The following is a 22,571-nucleotide window of genomic DNA, read 5'->3' as shown; positions in this document are numbered from 1 at the left end:
TTGTTATGTAAGAATAATATTTGCCATTCATTAAAAAAAAAAAAAAAACTTTGTAAACAATCTTAATTATATCTTAATATTATTAATTTGATGTATTTTGGGGAAAAAATAATACTAAAAGAAATTACACTTTTTAAGGAAATTTAGTGGTGCAATAATTAATAAATATTAATTATAGATTGCATACAAAAGTAAATTTGATTGTAATCTATTAGTGATTACTTTACTCTTTTTGTTATATTAGAATTAGATATTAGAATGTTAATTTAATATTTAATATCTATATATATATATATATATATATGTAACATATTATAAAGATTTCACACTTCATATTGGTCGCGTGGTCAAACTCCCAAAACAAATTCACTTTCAAATTGATATATTACTCCTTTTTTTATTACGATAAATATATAACCACAGTTTAGGATGTATATTAGGTAAACTATGGATATGTGTTAGTGAATCATTAGATTAACTGAATTTTGGTACGTTGAATTAGCTTTTTCATAATATCAAAAAACTAGATCACATATCTATATGTGTGAGAAAGATCGACACGATCTATACTTGTTGTGAATTAATATTTTTAACATAAAAAATAACATTTTTTCATAGGTCAAATTATGCAGGAGATCAATATCACAAAAAAATGACTCATGAAACGGTCTCATTAAAATTTTATATTCCAAAAATATCTTTTAAATTCCAAAATGTTAAACTCCCTTATCTCATTTTTCGCTTTCTTTATTATCTCCTCCTATATTTAAACAAGTGTTTTTTGCTCACGTTACGTGTTGAAATATTTATCTAAAGATTATAATTTTTATTATTTTCAAATTATTGAATTACTGAATTTTAAAATATACATAAATATAGGATGGAAGATTTAAAAAGAACGATTAATATTTTAGGAGGAAAAAATTTTCTTCAATAAATTTATGTAACGAATGTATGCTTGTAATTTCAAATAGGGTCAGTAAATCAATTAGAAGCTAGTTAGTCAATGAGTCTCAACTTTAACTAAATAATAAGAGTTTAAAAATAATAATTTTCATTTTAAAATAAAAAAATAATAATTTCATCTCCATTTTCTATGGATCATACGCATCGCATGTGCCATGAACCACTATGTTAGGATCGAGTTAGAGTTTTGTGGGTGAATAAACTCTTTTAAAATTTTCTTTAAAAGTTGTCGAATAATGCGACCGGCCTCAATAGTGTTAATTATACAAAACTCGATTTTTTCAACACTTTAAGAAATGATCGTACCACAAATTTTTGCGAAAAAAGGTCTGATGATTCTTATGAAATTATATACTCAAATATAACAGAATAATAAGATAAATAATTACAATAAAGAAATGACACAAGTATTTTATGGATGTTCAGAGACTCAAGCTCCTATGTCACCCGTTCTTACATTTAGGAATGATTTCACTAGAAGACTTTTTTTTATTTTGAACACCTTGTAACAACTCACTTTAACATTAGGTCTTATCCACAACATAAGTTGAAACTCCTAATATTATCACAAATGGGTAAGACTCACAGTTAATAACCAATAGAACACAAAAGAAGTAAAACTAATGAATCATTTGATTCAATCTACCGAAAAACTTCACAAACCATCTTTGCAAGAAACAGTCGAGTGAGTTGACGGAAGCCTTTGATGATCTTTGAAGATTCGATGAATGTTCTTTTTATGTGCTTAGCAGTGTATATCTTGAGAGGATTAAGAGTGCTCAAAAATCTTTAAGAGAATTCTCCAAGTTTATAAGTCTCATATGTTCTTCCTCTTGACATTATCTAAATATAATACTTCTTGCATCTTCATTCAACATTAGACTGTAACTTAATTAATGAGAATTTATGCAAGAGTATTGTTGTCGCAGTCCTTTATTTATACATCATACACTTTAATTAATGAGCAATTTGACCTTTAGCAAATATGATAGGAAACAGTTACTGACAACAAAAAGCAATTAGCTCTGCGCGTAGACTTCTAAAGAAAACAGTCTGAACTATTAATATCATGTTTTTGTCATGAATGATCAGTCTACTAACTTTTCTGATAAATTATGTGAGATCCTTGTCAAATGTGTGGCTTGTATCTGAAGATAACATTATTCGACCATTAATTAATGTCATTGGATAAGAAGAATGGTTGAGTAGTCCATGTGCTACAGACTGATGCGCAGAAATGGTCGAGTAAATCAATTGAAATGCTAATGATGATGTGGTGGAATAGCTTTACATTGCATGGCCTGTTGAATAAGTTCTTCTGAAGCGGTCGAGTACTAATAATACAGATCAAACAGTAGCTAGATTTAATATAATGAGTTATCGTTTATAATCAACAAAACTAAAAGATCTAACAATTTTCTCTTTTTGATGATGAACAATTAATCTCTAGAGATAATTCGTGATAGAAAAAAATGAATTTCATTGAGATAATGTAACTCATTGTCACAAAGAATGGAAAGGAGTAACAACCTATTACACCAACATAACAAAAAAATCTAATCTACCTCCTAAACCAGGAGCTTCCACCACCTCTGGATCCACCAACTCTCTTCTGATAGTTCTTCTTCTTCTTTAGCTGCTATTCTTCCTCTAGCTTCGTCTAACCTCCGTGTAGCCTCTTCTTTCCTATGATGTTCTTCTTTCGTCTTTTTGGCATCACCTTTCTGAAAATGATGGAACATTTCTTACAGCTGTGTGCCAAGGTTAATCTGAAGACCGTCGATATACGCCCCAAGTCTTTGTTCAGTTTGTGTTAACTATCCACAAAACGTGACTATGAAATCTTTGGTGTGCTTCTATGAACTCTTGAATTTGTCCATGCAACTCTTGATATCAAACTTCAGTTCTGAGAAGTTGTGCATGAAATCTTGGCGAAGATTTGACGTCTGCAGCGAGTAAACGGGCATCAAAGTCGACCATGAGATTTTTAAACTTCTCAAGATAGAAGTTGACCTCTGCAAAGTGTGAATCAGCTGCAATTAGATCATTTTTGACTTGAGGGTTCCACATCAAAATTATCGTTTGAATATGACCAATAGTGTTCATTAAAATTTACCATCTCCACATCCTCCATGTCATCGGGTCCAGAAGTACCTTCATGAATTTGGAGAAAAAGATAGGCATATTTTGGAATCTCGAACTCGATCGATGGAGAAAAGATTAGAGGAGAAGTGAAATTTGTAGTAATCTTTGGAGAAGGTGAGGACCAAGGAACTTCTTCTTCAAAGATAGTCTCAGGAGATGCACTCTTGGGACCGATATATTGATTTGTGTCCATGTGACCGTACAGACCGCCAAAGAGATCAAAATCCATCATAGATTTAACCGTTTCATCTACCGAGGTGGACCTCGGGTAGTGGTGTATCTTGATATGCAATAGTGGAAGGACCTGCTACATAATTATTAAATTAGAGGAAGAAGAAAAAGGTACTTCCTAAAGATCTTCTTCAACTGTTGCAGAAGGATCAACAACTGAATGGTTTTTGGCGGTTGAAAAAGGTTCTGCAACCGCTGCTTGTTTTTCTTCCCCAATCGCTCTTCTTTTTCAACGCCCATTAAGTTTAACATAGCAAGGGCTTCACTAGCGTTGATTTCTACTGTCTTGGGGAGCGGTTGAAGAGGCATTTCAGACTCTCTCTGCTTATTAATAATCTTGGAGCCGATTGTCAGGACATCCGACTCTAGTTGAGAGATGACATCAACATCATCGGGAGAAGTGCGGCTGTTGACATCAAAATTGGACTGCCGCTAGATTACTATCAACCGAAGAAGGCTATCCCGTAGCTGAAATTCAATGAATTTCCGATGGTCGAGCCGAGATCTAGTTCAATTTCATCCGTCTCGGCCCAATCCAACATCTTACTCTCCAGTATTATCTGTTTCTTCAAAAGGTCCTTCTCTAGAATGGTTTGAATAGTATAGATGTACGATGTTCAAAACACCTGTCAAACATCTTCATCCTTTTCGTGGATGGACTTGTTGAGCAATCTCCAGTTGAGTCACTTCAACACCAACTTTATTTTCTTCTTCTTTGGCTGGTTGTCACCATTCGACCACTTGGGGTCATCAATATTCGACCATTTTGATGCAGCGGTCGGAGTTCGAGGCTTGGTGAACATTTGTTTTAGAAGGAAGTTCTCTTGATTGACCTCTTCATCGGTCTCAGAGTGGACCTGCATTCTTGTTTTTGTGAGCATCTTGCTCAGCACCCTTTTTTGTCAATAAATGGTCAATGGCTCTGGAGGAGGAGTTCTTCTTCATGAAGTCTATGAGGTCGCAACATTGATACACTTCTTTGGATGTAGCGGCTTAGTGATACCAAACGTCACCTTCAAAAGTTCAAGCATCAGAATGACCATTTATTTTGGTCATATCACAGAGAGTTCCAAAACAATGTCAAACCAGTTGACACCGATCTTTGATGTGATCACTACCATGTACTGGAACTTATCTTGAGTGATCTTGTCATATGCCTCTGACTTGACTAACAGGGCCTTAGCCTCAATATTGGCAAGGAATCTAGATTATATCTTAAAATCGTTCTTTTATGCCGGAAATGATATGGGTATACTAGCCCGACTGAACTCAGTGCTCCGAATTTTGGTGTTTTCATTTGGAAGATTTGAGATTTTTGCCAGACCAGTTGTTGGCAGTTATAGAGCATCTCCGAAAAATTGTTGGGAGATATTGTAGTTCGACCCTCTGATAGTACAAATAGTACTCTCATGCTCCATTCTTGCGGAGACGAAGAACTACTTGACCACAAGTAGAATGAAGGTGGAGCTATAGGTGAGAAACTGTAACGACCCATTACAGGCCCAGTGGACCGCCCATACGGCCCACTGCACCGATCGACCCAAGGCTATCCCGATCTTGGGCTCCCTCAATGGGGCATTTTAGCTCAATTGGTACCAAGACTCTTGATATCAATGTACTTATCCTATAGGTCATGGGATCGAGTCCTGGGGAGGCGAAAGAAACCCCTTGGTAGGGAGGGGGATATCCTATGAGTAACCTGTACGACGCCTATGGAAAGCCCGTGAGGGAAAAGGCCCCATTGAGGGAGCCCAAGATCGGGATAGCCTTGGGTCGATCGGTGCAGTGGGCCGTATGGGCGGTCCACTGGGCCTGTAATGGGTCGTTACAGAAACTTCCTTAGAACTGAACTTTCAAGCATCTCCAGAACAGAGGAGATAACCTCGTTCTTGATGGAGAAAATTCCATCAAAATCAATGGCAAGACAAATTTTTTGAATCGACATAGTTGAATTTGATAAGAGAAAGCACATAGAAGTTTAAGAGAAAAAAATTTGCAAAAAGCTTTGAAGAAGAGTTGTGAGGTTAAAAGATATGTTTAAAGGAAGAAGATGAGATATATATGTGATTTGATTGGATAATCACAACAGTACACATGTCAGTATATTTGTTGATATTTGAATTTTGAAAATTTATAAAGATGAAATAAAGTCATGCATTAAAGTTTTCAGTAATTTTAATATGTATTTTTTTCCCCACAAATCAAATTAAATATAAGAATGAAGATCCGTAAATGCCATCAGTCAGTTAATTTCACAGCTTCAAAGAGTCATTCAACCATTTTGAAAAAAATTTGTATATGCTAGACAATTGTTTTATCACGCTTGACATGTTTTTAATTCATATTAATGAAATGTCAAGTATTATTCCCCCTGAATATATGCATGAAGATAGGTTTACCAAATCAAGAATATTTCTAAAGTAAGAGAACTTAGCGTCCGATAATGGTTTGGTGAGAATATCTTATGCCTATTGATCAGTTGAGATGTATTTCAGTCGAATTTCCTTCTTTATGACATGATCCCTTATGAAGTGTTGTCTAATATCAATGTGCTTTGTTCTGGAATGCATCAAAGGATTGTATGTTATAGCAATAACACTTGTCTTCTCACAAAATACGGGAGTTTCATTTGACCGAATCCCCTAATGTTCGAGTTGTTGTTGAATACATATGATTTGTGCACAAAAACTTCCGGTTGCGAGATATTTTGCTTCAGCGGTTGAGCTGGCTGTGAATGTCTGCTTCTTGGTGAACCAGGAGATCATTCTATCACCACATAATTAACATGATCCATTGGTGTTATTCGTGTCAATTTAGCAACCTGCGTAGTCTATATCAGAATATCCAATATGATTAAGACTTGAGTTTTTGAGATATCAAATACCCATATTTATAGTTCTTTTAAGAAATTTTAAAATACGCTTAGCTGTAGTATAATGAGATTTTTTGGGAACAACTTGGAATCTAGTACATAAGTTATTGTTTGTTATCACTCAAACTAAAAAGATTTAACTCACTAGTCTATTATAATTGCTAGTTAGTTCATATAAAAATTCACACGTTATCCACACAAATCCATATAAATTACAAATATATTTAAAATGGTTGCAACATTATTTTTAAAAAATATCCAAAGAATAATTACAACCACAACATACAAACTAGTCACACATTCCCACAAAATAATTACAAATATTTGCAATATAGTTGCACATATTTTTATATGGAAATTGACTAATATCCATAAGAAACTGACTGTGCAGACAAGCAGCTGCAGTGCTGTGTATCACAAATTATTCATATGTATTTTATTAATTAATAATTAAATAATAATTATGGCAATGTTGTCTTCCAATTAAAACGTGTTATGCATATCACAGAACTCTTCCGTGGAATAAAAGTTAAGATAATAATAAAAAATGAGTACGTATCACGAATCTATATCCGTGAGATGGATCGACTCGATCCATACTTTTTTTATAAAAAATAATATTTTTTTATTTATGTCAAGTGAAATATTTATCTTATAAAATTGATATGTGAACAATATCAGAAGAATTTGTGTGATTACAAAAAAAATTAAGGTACGATTAAAATGGATATAATTTATCTTTTACATTATTCCAGAAATACTAGTTCGGAAAATTTGTTCAGATAGAGAGCATTGTCAACATCACAAATAGCCGTACAAATAATGAACTTTGGAATGACGTGGTATTTTTTCAGCATGGCAAGCGCAAACAAGCAATCAAAGCTGGAGAAGTTTTCCATATTTCCGGAAAATATAACTTCCGTTCGTTTTCTATTGTGAGACGATTTCACGAATTTTTATCTATGAGACGGATCAACTCTACCGATATTCACAATAAAAAATAATACTCTTAGCATAAAAAGTAATACCTTTTCATGAATGATCCAAATAAGAAACCGTCTCACAAAATACGACCCGTGAGATCGTCTCACACAAGTTTTTGTCCTATGAATTTGTGTAGTTTTACAATATCTTGGTTTAATTAAATTTTTTTCAATCAACTTTATTAGAGTACCTGTTTCCTTTAAATAAAATATTTCTCTCCATTGTCAAAAAAGAAGAAGAAAATTGATGCATTATCCAGATCAAAATTTAGCAATATATAGAAACCAAAATCCAAAAAATCATAAATATATATAATCACCAAAATTACAAATTTTCCTTCCTTAATTATAATGTGGTTGATTTTCTCCACCTGCTGCTGCTTTTTCATGTTGACAAAAGATGTGAAACAACCGTGACATTTGGACTATTCCGATGATAGAACTTCAAAAGTCGACTACATTTCCGATTCCCAATATATGCTATGCCAATTCGAACGACTTATGGCCAAGAAATGTGACAAATTAATGCACATTACTCTTTTTAATATAAAATTCAAACTACTCATTTATTGGAAAAAGATAAATTATTATTATTTTTTATTTATATATGATCCCTGTATAAATTTAATGAAGTTTTTTGTTCTTTAAAAATAAAAAACTCTGATGAGACCACCTTACAGATCAATTTTATGAGACTGATCTCCTACCTAATATGAACCATTAAAATATATTACTATTTAAGTCAAAAATATTAACTTTGATTTCAAATATGGACTGTATCGACATGTCTCACTTATATAATTAAATATGTGAGGCCGTCTATACGATTTGTTATTTGTAAATTATTATTGCTTAATCAATTATTTGTCTATATTATGAATAAAAATTAGATAGTTGAATAATAACTTTCAAAGTTTTATTTTCACACATTTAACTCTTAATAATAATACATAGTTAATTTTGTAGAGCATGCCTAAATTTTCAATATTAATAATTGTAAAAAAATCATCTTGTTATATATTATATTACACACAACGTATATCTCAAGTCGCTAGTATAAATATATATTCCCGCTTTAATTCGTAATATAGTAAGCAAAAAATAAGAAATTAAAAAAAATATCTTACTCTTAAATGGACCCAAAAGTGAATTGTTCCATAGAATATTTGTATTGATTTTTCTAACCAAAAAACTTGTACAAAGTGTTGAATATGTAAAAACATATCAATAGCCACATTCTTACAAGCAAAAAGCTACAAAAATCTGAATAAAACTAAAATGTAATTTCTAGTCATGGCAGAGGGACAGCTTTTATTTGTGTCCTCAAATGTATGTTTTTTGTATGAATAATATGTCCACAAATGTGTGGCCATCTTCCCAAAAGTACCAAGATTTCTGAATTTAATTATTACAGAACTTAATTCAATGTTTAGTGGGAAAAAAACTCAATTAAAAGTGGGGTAATAATTTTATAATATAGTTGAGAGTCCACTTGTACTTCTATACATGGATTTCTTGCAAAAGTCAAAGGTAAAAACTAAAAAGTGACCTATGTTTAATTATTACTTTCCTAGATATATAGGTTTTGGCTTAAAAATTAATACATAAATAAAAGGCGATAGGCTTTGTCAGTAGGGTTTGGTATATTTTGAGACTAGAAACATCGGCTGGCACTAAATTAATTTAAAGTTAATTAATATCTATATTATTTTTATATTATTAAACTTAACATCTCGAATTAATTAATTTAAATATGTTAATATAACATCAATTTTTTTAATAGTTTTATGTTTCATAATATTTTTTAGTTAGCTGTTAGAATATTTATGTTTTGATGTTAACATATAATTTAAGACAAAATTGATTTTAGCTAAACTGATGTAAGCTAAACTGATCTAGACTATTTGAGTCATCCGAATCAAATAGAAATGACTATGTCTACAAGCTAAATCGGTTTATCTAAACTGGACAAATGTAACAAAAGTGTTTGTTATCAAAACTGAATCAAGTTATAAGTTTAGAAATATTCATTATTTTCAAGGATATCAGTTTACGCCAGAGCGCTAAACTGGTTAATGGATAAGTTTTTCCTTACCTTACTGATACAGCCAAAGTCAACAATACTACATCTTGTACGGATGTCATAGAATGATGACGTGGACTAAAGATGCAGCAGCATATCTATTTTTAAGGTTGTGATCGTTGCAGTTTGAAATCTATAAATATAGATGACGATCAGTTGAGCAAGAGATAATAATTTTAAAAAAGATACCAAGTTACAAGAACAACAGTTATGCGCTTACAACAACTATTTGTTTCAAGCTTACAAGTTCAATCAAAATTGGTCATACACTCAAACACACTTTACAAAGTATTGTATCTGATCATTGATGATCATTAAGTGTTAGAAATTCTTTGTAATTCATTATATTCGAGAACAGTTTGTATACTGTTTCTGAAATGACCCATACTTACTTATTTTACTACTTAAAATATGCATAAAATAATTTTATTTATTTATTTAAATCCATAATTCATAACTTTTAAACTTAATATATACCTACACAACATTTTCCAAAATTTCAACAATTAAACATAAGAAATTCGAAAAATAAAGATTAAAAATTTTGAATATTGATTATTTTAAGGCATAAAAATGATTCGCGTCAACATCCATAAAATATTTCAAAACGAACAAAAAAATATTTTGTTTCCCAACCATGAGTAAAATAAAATAAATCAGAGTATAAATAAGTTGAAACGTGCATCAAGACTCATAAACTACAAGGTCATCGGACATGCACTGCATACAGTCCGAGCTTGCTCACTACTGCATACAGTCCGAGCTTGCTCACTAGTCAGCGCCTCCAATCTCCTCAACAACGTCATCTGCATCAATCAAGTCTAGTGAGTATAATGACCCATCATGCATAAACCATGAGTAGAAAATACTACATAATAAAAGAAAACCATACAATTTAAACATAATTTATACTAAAATACATAGGCATAAATAATATGACGTGACTTTCCAGCATAAATATTTCCATAAAATGTGCTTGACATAACATAAACTTAATCATTTTGCGTAGAGTTCTGCTCATTAAAATATGGCACCATAACATAATTTGTTTGATCAAACTAACAACACAGCGTTTGGCCGACAAAGATCACCATAGCCCCTGAACTGGATATCCACTACCAGTCATAAGATAATCATAAGATAAGTTGGAAAGGTCCCCGGAAACGATCTCTGGTTTCCGGACCTGTACATGCATAATTTGACTAAAAGAAACTTACATACCTCAAAAATAATATTTTTGAACGTTACGTTTATTTACGAACATAGTGAACCTCGTTGGATCGACCCCTGGACCCACTGTCACCAGTTATAACTTACAACTCAAAATAGCTCATAAACTTGCATCATACTCGTACGACTCCCGAAATAAATAAAACGAATTACCACTTACCCCACGACTCGGGACTCGACTCAACTTTGACCAGCAACCTAACTCGTTGTCCATACACTTAGAAACACAACTGGAACAGCCCCAATTCATCCTGAAACAAGACAAGCAACTCTAGGCCATTTTAGACTCAATTCGGCCCATTTTTTATAATTTCGGGTTCCATACGGCTCCAAACATACCACGGCTCGAATCACCCCTTAACCAAGCACTAGACAATGGCCTTAGACCCTAACCAAGACACTGATACAGCCATTACCAACTCAATTCGTATGAGGACATCGTAGAGCAAGTCGACCGTGACAGTGCCTTGCGTGACTTCATGCACGCGCGATGTCCCTTCTTGACTCCAACGACTTTTGTACCCGACCAGCCTATAAAAGACCATGACAGACCCACCTTAACACTCTAAGACACGGTCCATACCCTAGCCATGAGCCCTAGCCCAGCCCAAACTTTCCCTGACCGACCAAACTCGTGCAAATGCTAAACTGATTAAGACTTTCTGATACTGCTAAACTGATTGAAAATAAAAAAATATTGGCATCCATCACAAGTGAATATTTTTCCTCATAATTAATTCCAGGTCTTTGCGAGAAACCTTGGACTACGAGTCGGGCCGGGCCTTGTATCTTACAATTTCACAATTTTCATTCCTCTTTCGTACAAAAACCCATCTATATCCTAGTAGGATTACATTTTCAGATGTTCGAACTACGTGTCCAAACACTTTATGTTTTTTCTAGTGAGTCTAATTCAATCTGTATGGCCTCGTTCCATTTTGTCCAATCATCTCTTTATTGACAATCCTTAACGGATTGTGGTTCTGAGTTTCCATTATGTATGATGTCAAGGGCGACATTTAGGAAAAAGACATTGTCAACAATTGTGTTTATTCAATCCCACAATTTTCGAGATGATATATTTGTTGAAATCTCATTATTTTCATGAGAATTTGATTATTCAGGAATAATATTATCCAAGTTCGGTACATTGATTTCTCTTACTATATCATCCAAGATTGCTTCTTCTTGAGCTTTAAAATTTTCTTTTTCTTGTAACTTTCTTTTTCGAGGTACAGCATCCTTAGAACCAATTGGTCGACCACTCTTCTAGCATATTTTAGATTCATTTGCAGGTTGAATGGTAGCTGGTCCTATAGGGATATCAAATTTTACATGGGCATTCTCTGCATGTATATGTTACTTTGTCACATTCTTTGTATTAACAAAAGTATCAGACAATGATTTGCAATTCTTTGCAAGTTAATGATTATTTCAACTTCTTGCACACATTGATTATTTCGAGGATCATAACGAGATAATATTTTCTCATTCCAAAAAATCTTTTGTTTTTGTTCGAGATACAACTTTATTTCCCCTAGATTTGGAAATTTCAACTCATCGAAGTGGCAATCTTCAAATCTCGCAGTAAACAAGTCTCATGTTAAAGGTTCTAAATATCTAATAATAGATCATGAATCATATCCCACATAAATCCCAAGTCTATGTTGTGGGACCATGTTGGAACATTTCATGTTCGCAATATTGATTTTGATGTTAACAAAACTTGTTGTTTTGTTTCTAACGAGTTTACTTAAGTGCTCAGAAAGCTGAAACTGATCAGGTATCAAGTCAAAACTAAAGTTATCGAGACGCAAACTGAAAATGCCAACTGATTGCCCAAACTGAACAAGTCCAACTAATATATCAAAGACCAGTTCAACTGATTGTACAACTTTTAGGTGGTTCAGCAGAAGCCTGGCCAGCAGCCCAGCTGACCAGTTCAATTGAATCAATGAAATCAGTTCAGCTGAAAAGCCAGCTGGATTCACCAGACCAGTTTAGCTGACCAATTCAGAGCATCAGTTTGGAGAAGACCAGTTCGCAAATCGTATCTATCTTCTCAAATGGAATCCAGCTGTGCACAAAAGTTCAACCAATTGTACGATCAAAGTACAATAATGAATGTTGCAGCAGAACTTAAAGTCATTACGTTCCAAAATAGCTGTCAAAAAGTACAAGACACAAATTTCGAGGAACGAATTCAAACTGCAATGAACATATTTGATGAGTCTTGATGTACGATTACATTGCCCATACAACATACAAGTGTGTTAAAACAAGTATGTGAGAATGAACACAGATAAGAGAGAGCACGCATAATGCATATCTGCTTACAAGAAGCTACCAGCCCAGATTTGAGGGAACATTTCAACGTGTTATCAGCTTAGATTAGAAGCACAATTCCCTCAGTGTGTGAGAACACCTTCGTGTTGTATTCGTAGATCAGTTTTCACACACGCACACAATATCACTCATAAATACAAAAAGATAAATTCAGCTGAGTGAGTCCTGCACAAAGATATTAAAATTGTGTATGTAATCTTCGGAAAAAGACGTTAAACTTGTGTATGTAGTCTTTGCATGTGAGACGTTAAACAATGTGCTGACTGAGAAGTGCGGCCTTCAGTCTGTTAGTGTATCCTGCCCTTGAGGTAGAATGCGTGACGTAGGAGCAGTTGAAGTCTCCGAACATCCATAAACATATCTTGTGGTCATAACTGTTTAACTATTGTTTTAAAACTGATTTGATCTGTTCAACTAATATCAGTTCAGTTCTCTGATATCAGTTCAGTTATGGGAAGAATTGAACTGATACAAGTCCGAACTGATCCTCTTTTATTTCAGTTATTCAGTTCACACAAGTTAAAAGATTTAAATTGATCAGCCTTTTTAATGAAAGATTATTTTGAGTATCTTCTGCTTGATGTAAAAACTAAACTCGATTTAATTCATCGGTGTTTACATTCTTAGAACATGAGCTATTGCAGCTCATTGAGAATATTGTATTTGAAACACTTTTGTTGGTGTCAAAACCGATTCCATCAGACCATTCTGGTATGCTGTGTAGGTGGGAAAGGGATTTGTACTGCACAACCAAATACTCGAAGGTGAGAAACATCAGGTTCTTTACCATAAGCAAGGGTGAGTATTTGTGATAATTAGTTGGCCTTATACGAATCAATGACACAACATGTATTATGGCATGCTTAACGTATATGATGGAAGTCTTGTCCTCATGAGTAATGGTCTAGCAATTAATTGCAAAAGCTTAATAAATGACTCTGCTAAGCCATTTTGTGTATGAACATTGACAACCGAATGCTCAAATGAAATCCCTATTGACATACAATAGTCATTAAATGTATGTGATTTAAATTCACAAACATTATCAAGACGAATTGTCTTGATTGAATGATCTGGGAATTGAGCTCGTAATTTAATAATTTAAGCAAGTAATCTAGAAAAAGCTATATTTTGAGTTGAAAGCAAACTAACATGTGACTATCTAATAGACACATCAGTCAATACCATGAAATATTGAAATTGTCCACATGGTGGATGTATAGGCCCACAAATATCTCCAAGAATTCTCTCCACGAAGGTTGGTTATTTCAACATCAACCTTTGTAAAGGAAAATCTTATAATTAGTTTGCCTTGTGAACAAGTTACACATGGATAATCATTGTGTAAAAGAATCTTCTAGTTTTTTATAGGGTGTCTATGTAATTTAATTATTATTTTGCGAATCATTGTTGTCCCATGGTAACCAAGTCGATCATGCCATAATTTGAAGCTTTATTAGTCAACAAACTTCTGGTTTTTGACAACATTTGCTTCAACTTTTTTTATTGTTGTAAATACATTCCAGAAGAGAGTGCATATAAATTTTCTTTCATCTGCTTCTGGCCAGATATAATAGATGTTATGCAAAGGTATTCAAAATTATTTTCATTAAATGTTTCAATATGATATCAATTTCGGCGGATGTCTTTAAAGCTAAGCAACTTTCTACTGGATTTTCTAGCATATAGAGCATTTTCAATGTATAGGCTTGTATAATTTGTAAAATAATTATTGCATTTCCATAGTCTTCAATAATTTTTTATGCACCCGATATTGTTGTAAATTTATTTTCAGCTAATGTTAACTCCAAAAAAAAACCTTTTATTTTGAAGAATGGTACGTGTTGTACCACTATCCGCTAAGCATTCATCATGACATTTCATCATTAATCTAAAATAAAATATAACTCAATAAGCTAAATATGATAAATAATATGTAAGATTTTCAAAGGAAATATTTTATTGAATAATAATAAAAAAATTTATAGAATAATAAAATAAACTTCCACGACCCTAAACAAGAACTGAATTTCAAAATAAAAACGAGTCCACTATATCCTAAGAAACAATAAAAATTCAAAGTAGAAGCAAGATCAATAAAAACAATTATTCATTGTTTTCTAACACACCACCACCATTCTAATTATCTATATTTCCATCTGGATGTGCGAAGAAATCAGAGACATCCAAGTGAGTTATATCAATTTGATCATCATTGTCCACAAAATTTATCTCTATTTTTTCTTTTTCCTTGATTGAGTTTTGGTAGAGATCCACAAGATGCTTTTTCGTATAACAGGTACGAGACCAATGCTCTTCTATTCCACATCTATAAAAAAAAATTTTCATACACTTTGGAACTTTTTCCTTCGCTTCTACATTATTGGAATTCCACTGCTATGGTTTGTTTTATGTTTCTTTCTATCTTGTTGTAGTATTTTCTTTGGCCAAGCCCATGCCCACGACCAAACCCACGTCCACGTTTGCTCTCATTGTTATGATTTTGAGTGGCATTAGCATTTGCTTCAAGAAATGATTACATGTTTTATTGCATGATTTACTAGATTGCATGTAATAGAGCTTGCTTCAGCATTCGATGCTCAAACGAGGAACGAAGACCGGAAATAGTTTAAGGAAAAATGTTTTTATTAAATAATTATTTTTAATTATTTAATATAGGATGTATTAATAGGTGATTTTCGAAAATGAGTAGTTTTAGAATATTTTTACACGTCAAGCCATATTTTAAACCGGTAGTCGATTTTTAGCAAAGCAAAAGACTTTTTGAGGGTTCGGGTAATATTTTTGAAAACGTTCCACAATGAAATGTTTTACGTGCATGTTATTGGGCGTAATGGGTTTGTTTTAGTAGGATTTTTGACCAAGACCTCTACCTTTTAATATTTTAAAAGTCTAGGCCCATTCTCCCACCATTTTTTCATTTTATTCCTCACTTAAACCCTAGACTCCCCCACCCCCTCTCTCGATCGCACACCCTCCCATCTTCAGCAGGTTTGTCATGTTTTTTTTCAAGAAAAATCGTTAGGATTGTGATCTCGTCCCTCCGGTGTTCGTCTTTTGCGACGTTTGTACGAATCTTTGAGCGTTTAGCTGCAAAGACAGGCGCTATACCTTCGTTTTTCTCATCTTTCACACCATTATAAGTTTATATGTGTGTTCGTGCATGATATATGATCGATCTACTGATGTATGCACGCATGGGTCAATTTTTCATGGAAAAATCTCATTTTTATTCAATGCACCTCAAGTTTTTGGTATGTAACGACAGGGATGCCAAGGCTCGAGGGTTAAGAGTGATTTTGCAACAGGTTTGAAGGCAGGTAAGTGCTGGATTCGAAGTTGGTGAAAGCCATGTAGAGAACAGATTAGATCGTAGGGTTTTGGCATGTGTTCGAGATCGATCAGGTTATAGAAGAGGAGCAACGGGGCACAGGTTGTTCTAGGCCTTGGATCAGACCTTGGTGAGACGTGGTCTAGGGTGGCTTGTGCACAGCTGGTCGTGGTCTAGGGGCGGATCGAAGGAGCTAGAGGTGGTTGTGGTTCGGTTTTGGCTTGTTCGAGTGAATCATGCACGTCCGCGTGCATGGGGCTGGGTACCATGGTTAGATCAGTCTAGGAGGGTTCAGTCAATTCCTAGTAGTGGCTGGTTCGAGGTTGGTCCGACGTGGTTTGGGCTAAGGTTGAGATATAGGCTTGACATGTAGTTAGGGTTTCGAGTTGTTGGTGCAGGAAATTTCAGCAGCTTGCAAAGGGTTTTCGAGGGTCGTGTATGGGCTGGACATGGTGGTTTTAGTCATGGTTAGGTGTCATTAAGTCATTATATAAGTTTGGAAAGGTTTAGTGTTTTAGTTTGATTCGAGTTAAAATCGGGACTCCGGTTCATGTTTTAAAACGAATTTTAGAATTTAATGCATGAGCTCGAGTTTACGTCTAAGAAATTATTATAAATTTTAAGATATTTTAATAAGTTTGGATGGGTTCGGGTCGAAGTTTTAAGGTCCAGGGATAAAATGGTCAAATTAAGGTTTCACGGGCAAAATTGTCATTTCGCACCCAGGTCAAGTTAGCAGTTCTGGCAATGTCCTAACAACTGAAAATATATGTTTAAAATGTTTATTTTATTTGAATATGAGATTTTTATAAAAATGCTGAAAATATGTTGCATGCTTGGTTTCAAGAAAATATATGTATATGCATGAATTTTATAAGTGATGAATATGATGACATGTTTGAAGGAGGTGACTTGGCTATGACTAATACGAACACGAACACGAACACGAAACATGTAAGACCAAGACTGAGTTGACGGGTGAAAGTGTCGCTGATGTCCTCGTCACCTGGTACCATGGTTATACGTAGATGGATCCATTGACCAACAGTTGATACGAACGTCACAACTAATGATTTGAATTCAATAAAGGAAAAAGTATACGTTTACAATGGCATGATATGAATATGTTTATGTTTATGTTAATGCTAATTTTGAAGATCATGAAAGTTACTTTAATTACAGTACTTTTCATTGTTGCATGATATGTATACATATTTTGTTATAACAGTTTAGGTGTGTTGAGTCTTTAGACTCACTAGGTGTGATTGATGTAGGTGATCATGTTGATGAGGAGACTGGAGGTGCTGAGAACTGGGTGGATTGAGTTGGTGGCACACGAGAATCCTAATGACCTTGTGATTATTCCGCAAAATATGATTTTATGAAGGTTATGGTTAAAACAGTATTTCAAAACGTTCATGATTTTTATGCTTTGAGAATTGGTAGATTTTTAGTAACATGTTTGATGTTTTATTTTAAACAATAAACGTTTTTGTGGTCACACTTTCAAGATTCGAACTGCAGTCGATTTTATACAGGAGTGGAATTATTTTAGTGCATGGTTCAAATTATATATGTGTATGTATTTTCGGTCAACAATAGTAATTATGAAAATAAAAAAATTTCAGTGGTTTAGTAGTAGACATTTCAGATTGACTCAAAATTTGTCATAAATCTATCAAATAGTTGTATTCACACAAAATATATTAGGGACTAGTTAAATCATGAAAATTAACAAGCAAGCCAAGCTATGATAATAAAACTTAAATCAAAACAAATATATATTTATAATTTATATTAAATCAATATTCTTAAGAATATTGTTGAAACATATAATATTTATCAAAATTTTTCAGGAATATGATAACGTTATATTTTATATCTATATTATTCATAGTTATTGATAGATCTTTACGATCTTAGATCAAGATTCTTCGAGAATACTAATAAATCTTACATCTTTATATTTTATTTATAGATTTATCAATATTATCAACATAAAGTCGTGTTGTGTTATTTCAGGAGCATCCGTGCTGATAACGTCTTATGGATAGTAAAAATATAAAGATGAGAGAATGAATTGGAATACTTTATTCATCATTTGAGACGTCTATTTATAAAGCACATTTACATAGTTTGAATATTGATAAAACATAAATCTTATCTGAATAATCATTTACAATACTTTATCTATAACAATTTTGTATTACATACCAGAAGATTTTTATGTGAACTTTGATTAGATAAGATACGCTAATTGATAAGACTTTGTTTCCCATATATTTCTCAAACATTATCACACAATTTAACGAACCCCACCTGTTTGTTTACGTAGGCGTAAGATCCCTTATCTTTTTCTTCGACGCTCCACAATTTCATTTTATATATTTTTTAATATAATTAATAATTCTACAAATTCTCTAATCACAAACCGGTTATCTAAACCCATCGTTGCATGCAGAAATAGGGTTCCAGCCATCTCTTTCTTTCCGTAAGTATATATATGTTAAAAAGTATTCTGTTCACAAAATTGATTCTTTTTCGTAGAGGCGTATACTGATCATATATATTTTTTATGGGGTTTTAGAATAGTTAGACTTGTTTTAAATTTTGATAGAATTTCGGTGGATTACTAGTATTATTCAGATAGTTTTTTTTATCTACTTTTATGAACTATATATATTGGTAAAAGAGAGAGATGTTTGAGGTGAGGAAATTTTTATTTAGAATTTGGATGCAAAAAGCCGAAATGGTAAATTGTTTCTTGTATTTTATGTTGATACAAATTTATATATGTATGAGAGACCAATCCGAAATTCAGTCGAGTGGGCTAGTTTATATATTTTTGGATCGAATAGTCTATGTTTTGAAAGAGATGTACATAAGATTTTGAATTTTGTATGGATCCGTCCTGAAGCCTTTGGTTGTAAAAGACTATGAATGATTGAGTGTATTATTTTACGCATGCATATATATCTTCAATGTTTATGCTAAAGCTATATTAAAGTGGGTTCTGAAATTGTTTTGAGTAGGAAATGTTTCGAAAAAACGGGGGGGTTGTGCATTTTTTGCTCCTACCATATCTGTCTTGTGATTCAGATTACCATAAACAAGAATCATTTTGCCAAAACTGAGGTGGTATTTTAAACTGCTTGTTGTAGGAAAGGCCTTGAAAAGCAACCAGTATGTCCTCCGGCTATCTAGAACAAGGGACTGCAATTAATCTTAAGGTTCCAAAAATTACTCCCCATTTAATGAAAATTTTATGTTTTTTCTCTAATTGATTTGATAACATGCATGCTAATTACTTTACTCTAGCAGGGGAAGTATGCTGCAATTGTAGTATGTTGGTTTCTTGGCAATGGATGCCTCTTTGCTTGGAATAGCATGTTGACAATCGAGGACTACTATGCTTACTTGTTCCCGGTATCGCTCTTCCTTCTCCCAAATCAATGACTAGCTTGTTGTGTAAAATCATATACATGTCACATGTGTTAGTTTTGAAGCTTGATGATGCAAGACTTGTCGAATCAAATGAACCCGATTCTTATTCGGGATTGGTAATTTTAACAGACAACCATGTTAACTAATTTCATGAAAGTATGATTGTTTTGAATCTAGAAAGTCGTTCTTGCTTCCTTCATATGATATTATTTACGTATGAATTTTCGATGATGATGGTATCACTAGTGCTTGGTTTTTCATCAGCGATACCACCCCTCGAGAGTGCTTACACTTGTGTACCAACCATTTGCGCTTGGAACGCTTGCGATCCTGGCTTATCACGAGGCTAAAGTCAATACAAGAATACGTAATATATTTGGATACGCTGCTTTCTTCGTAAGCACACTTTTGGTGCTCGTTGTAAGTGCCTAAATCATCCTATATTGGTTCGTGTTTAGATATGTGTATCGTTTATTACATCATATTTCTTGTCTGTGACTCTTACAATCTGGTGTAGCTAGATTTAGCCACAGCAGGACGAGGGGGGATATGGACATTTGTTGGTATATGTGCAATAAGCGCGGCTTTTGGAGTTGCAGATGCTCATGTTCAGGGTGGAATGATTGGAGATCTCTCCTTTATGCAGCCTGAGTTTATTCAGGTTGATTTTACTTCTGATAACGGTATCTTTGTTGTTTTTCGGATTCAAAAACAGATAAAATGACCTGTTTGAATTACATAACAGTCTTTTCTAGCTGGATTGGCTGCCTCTGGGGCTCTTACATCTGCTCTGAGATTGATCACAAAAGCAGCATTCGAGAATTCGAAAAACGGTCTACGGAAAGGAGCAAGTAATTTTTGAACTCATCTACTTTAATATTCTTGGGTACATTTTAATTCAAAACAAAATGACAGCTGATGTTTTTTATAATCCTTTATACCGTTTGAATTGATTCAATGCAGTTATGTTCTTTGCTATTTCGACATTTTTCGAGCTGGTCTGCCTCCTACTTTACGCCTTCATTTTTCCAAAGCTTCCGATTGTGAGATACTATCGCTCCAAAGCAGCATCAGAGGGTTCAAAGACTGTTTCCGCTGATCTTGCTGCTGGAGGAGTCGAACTACAACAGGGACAAGTACGGATGCATCCACACTTGATTAAAAGAATCAAGAAATTTAAAGCTAACCGAATTCGGTCTTCTCTTGATTTTTATGCAGGCTGATCAACACGGAGCAAAAGATTTGGAGCGACTGAGCAACAAAGAACTACTATCACGCAATGTCGATTATGCATTCGATATGTTTTTCATATACGCCCTCACCCTATCGATCTTCCCTGGTTTCTTATCCGAGGACACCGGATCACATAGCTTGGGAGGATGGTAAGGTTTTTCAACTCCCAACAGCCTTAGTTCTCTTCACAGAAATGTTGTCACATTCTGCTGATTCGAGTTATGTTTAGGTACGCGCTTGTTCTCGTTGCCATGTACAACGTTTGGGACTTGATAGGGCGGTATGTGCCACTGATAGAGCGTATCAAGCTGAAGTCTCGGAAAGGGCTCGTGATGGCAGTTGTGGCTCGGTTTTTACTCATTCCCGCGTTCTACTTCACTGCCAAGTACGGTGATCAAGGATGGATGATAATGCTTACATCCATCTTGGGGCTAAGTAACGGTTATCTAACCGTTTGTGTGCTCACCTCTGCCCCGGAAGGCTACAAGGCAAGTAATTATACTATATACCTATTGGATATGCACACGTAAACTCGAAGATTTCGAAATGCATTTTTTGATATCGCAGGGGCCGGAGCAAAATGCGTTGGGGAACATACTGGTGGTGTTTCTCATTGGAGGTATATTCGCAGGAGTAACACTGGATTGGTTGTGGCTGATAGGGAAAGGTTGGTGAGAAATAGATCCCAAGGTTTATTTCTGGAATTAGCTATTCACCATGTTGCATATTTTTGTACAGTAATTAACTTAGCATATGATCGAAGTGGTATTATGTGACTGATTTTAAGGCATGAATTCCAAAGACTCCCGTCTGCTAGACAAAAATATTCGATGCTTTTTAAATTTTGAGATGAAGAAAAATGTGGCTATAGAAATTTTAAGGGGCTCAGAGTATAATATTTTCTATGTTGGCAATTTTTTTTTCCGAAATACGATCACTATTTCGAGAGAATATTGCAAATCTCAAAGATCACAAAATATAGTGTCTGTAAATATTTTAAAAAATAATTATAAATTTTTATGTCCAAAGTTTTGCCTTTTTAACCATTTGTAAACAATATCTTATATTTTTTTCTCAGCACAAAAACGCTTGTAAGACGGTCTCACAGATCAATTTCGTGGGTCAAATACCTTATTTGGGTCATCCATGAAAAAATATTACTTTTTATGCTAAGAGTATTATTTTTTATTGTGAATATCGATAGGATTGATTCGTTTCACAGATAAAAATTCGTGAGAACTTCTCATAAGATACTTACTCTTTGCTCATAGTTATATTCAATACAAAAAGATGTCTTGATATATATCATTAACGGAATAGCATCCACAATCATAGAAATTAGTATTTAAGATTTTATTATTTATTAAAAAATATTTTTAGGACTGAGCGACTAAAAAAGAAATATGGAGAAATTAGAAGGACTTGAACTACGAAAGTGAGAGGCCAATTTAGAAGGTTTTGATTTGGGAAGTGTTCGACCTTTTGGTAAATAAATGCATCACTTCGGATCCTAGAAGGAGCTTATCGCGTGCATTTCGTGCCACTTGATAAATATTCAAAATAAATTCGAACTTGTTTCAATTTTTTTGTAAGGTCCAAAAATAAAAAAAAAAGTAATTCATTTTTATTAAATAATTATTTTTAATTATTTAAAATAAGGTTGATACTATATGATATTTTTGAAAA

General features: G+C 33.7%; 1 protein-coding gene across 2 annotated transcripts; it reads left to right on the top strand.

The window, feature by feature from the left end:
* The first annotated feature begins 18,543 nt into the window (after nucleotides 1-18,543).
* On the top strand, nucleotides 18,544-21,683 carry LOC140984161 (equilibrative nucleotide transporter 3-like). 2 transcript variants are annotated; one of them, XM_073451397.1, is made up of 10 exons: nucleotides 18,544-18,699; nucleotides 19,370-19,438; nucleotides 19,530-19,634; nucleotides 19,917-20,072; nucleotides 20,170-20,313; nucleotides 20,398-20,503; nucleotides 20,616-20,788; nucleotides 20,871-21,034; nucleotides 21,115-21,373; nucleotides 21,453-21,683. In XM_073451397.1, the coding sequence occupies exons 2-10, from the start codon at nucleotides 19,394-19,396 to the stop codon at nucleotides 21,558-21,560; spliced, it is 1,260 nt and encodes a 419-aa protein (XP_073307498.1). In that variant the 5' UTR covers nucleotides 18,544-18,699; nucleotides 19,370-19,393; the 3' UTR covers nucleotides 21,561-21,683. The 2 variants fall into 2 exon arrangements, with proteins under 2 accessions (XP_073307498.1, XP_073307499.1); XM_073451398.1 differs by having other exon boundaries at nucleotides 18,551-18,699; nucleotides 19,375-19,438.
* The last annotated feature ends 888 nt before the right edge of the window (nucleotides 21,684-22,571 follow it).

This window comes from Primulina huaijiensis, chromosome 9 (assembly GCF_012295235.1).
Source record: "Primulina huaijiensis isolate GDHJ02 chromosome 9, ASM1229523v2, whole genome shotgun sequence".
Taxonomy (NCBI): Eukaryota; Viridiplantae; Streptophyta; class Magnoliopsida; order Lamiales; family Gesneriaceae; genus Primulina; species Primulina huaijiensis.
Note: the sequence above shows the minus strand (reverse complement) of the source record. Positions and strands in the feature narration are given on the sequence as shown.

Excerpts from the sequence above, each read along its gene's own strand:
- LOC140984161 (XM_073451397.1), top strand. The coding sequence starts at position 19,394 with ATGTCCTCCGGCTATCTAGAACAAGGGACTGCAATTAATCTTAAG. Across the intron at positions 20,789-20,870 it reads TCGAACTACAACAGGGACAA|GCTGATCAACACGGAGCAAA; the intron begins GTACGGATGCAT and ends ATTTTTATGCAG. Across the intron at positions 21,374-21,452 it reads CTGCCCCGGAAGGCTACAAG|GGGCCGGAGCAAAATGCGTT; the intron begins GCAAGTAATTAT and ends TTGATATCGCAG.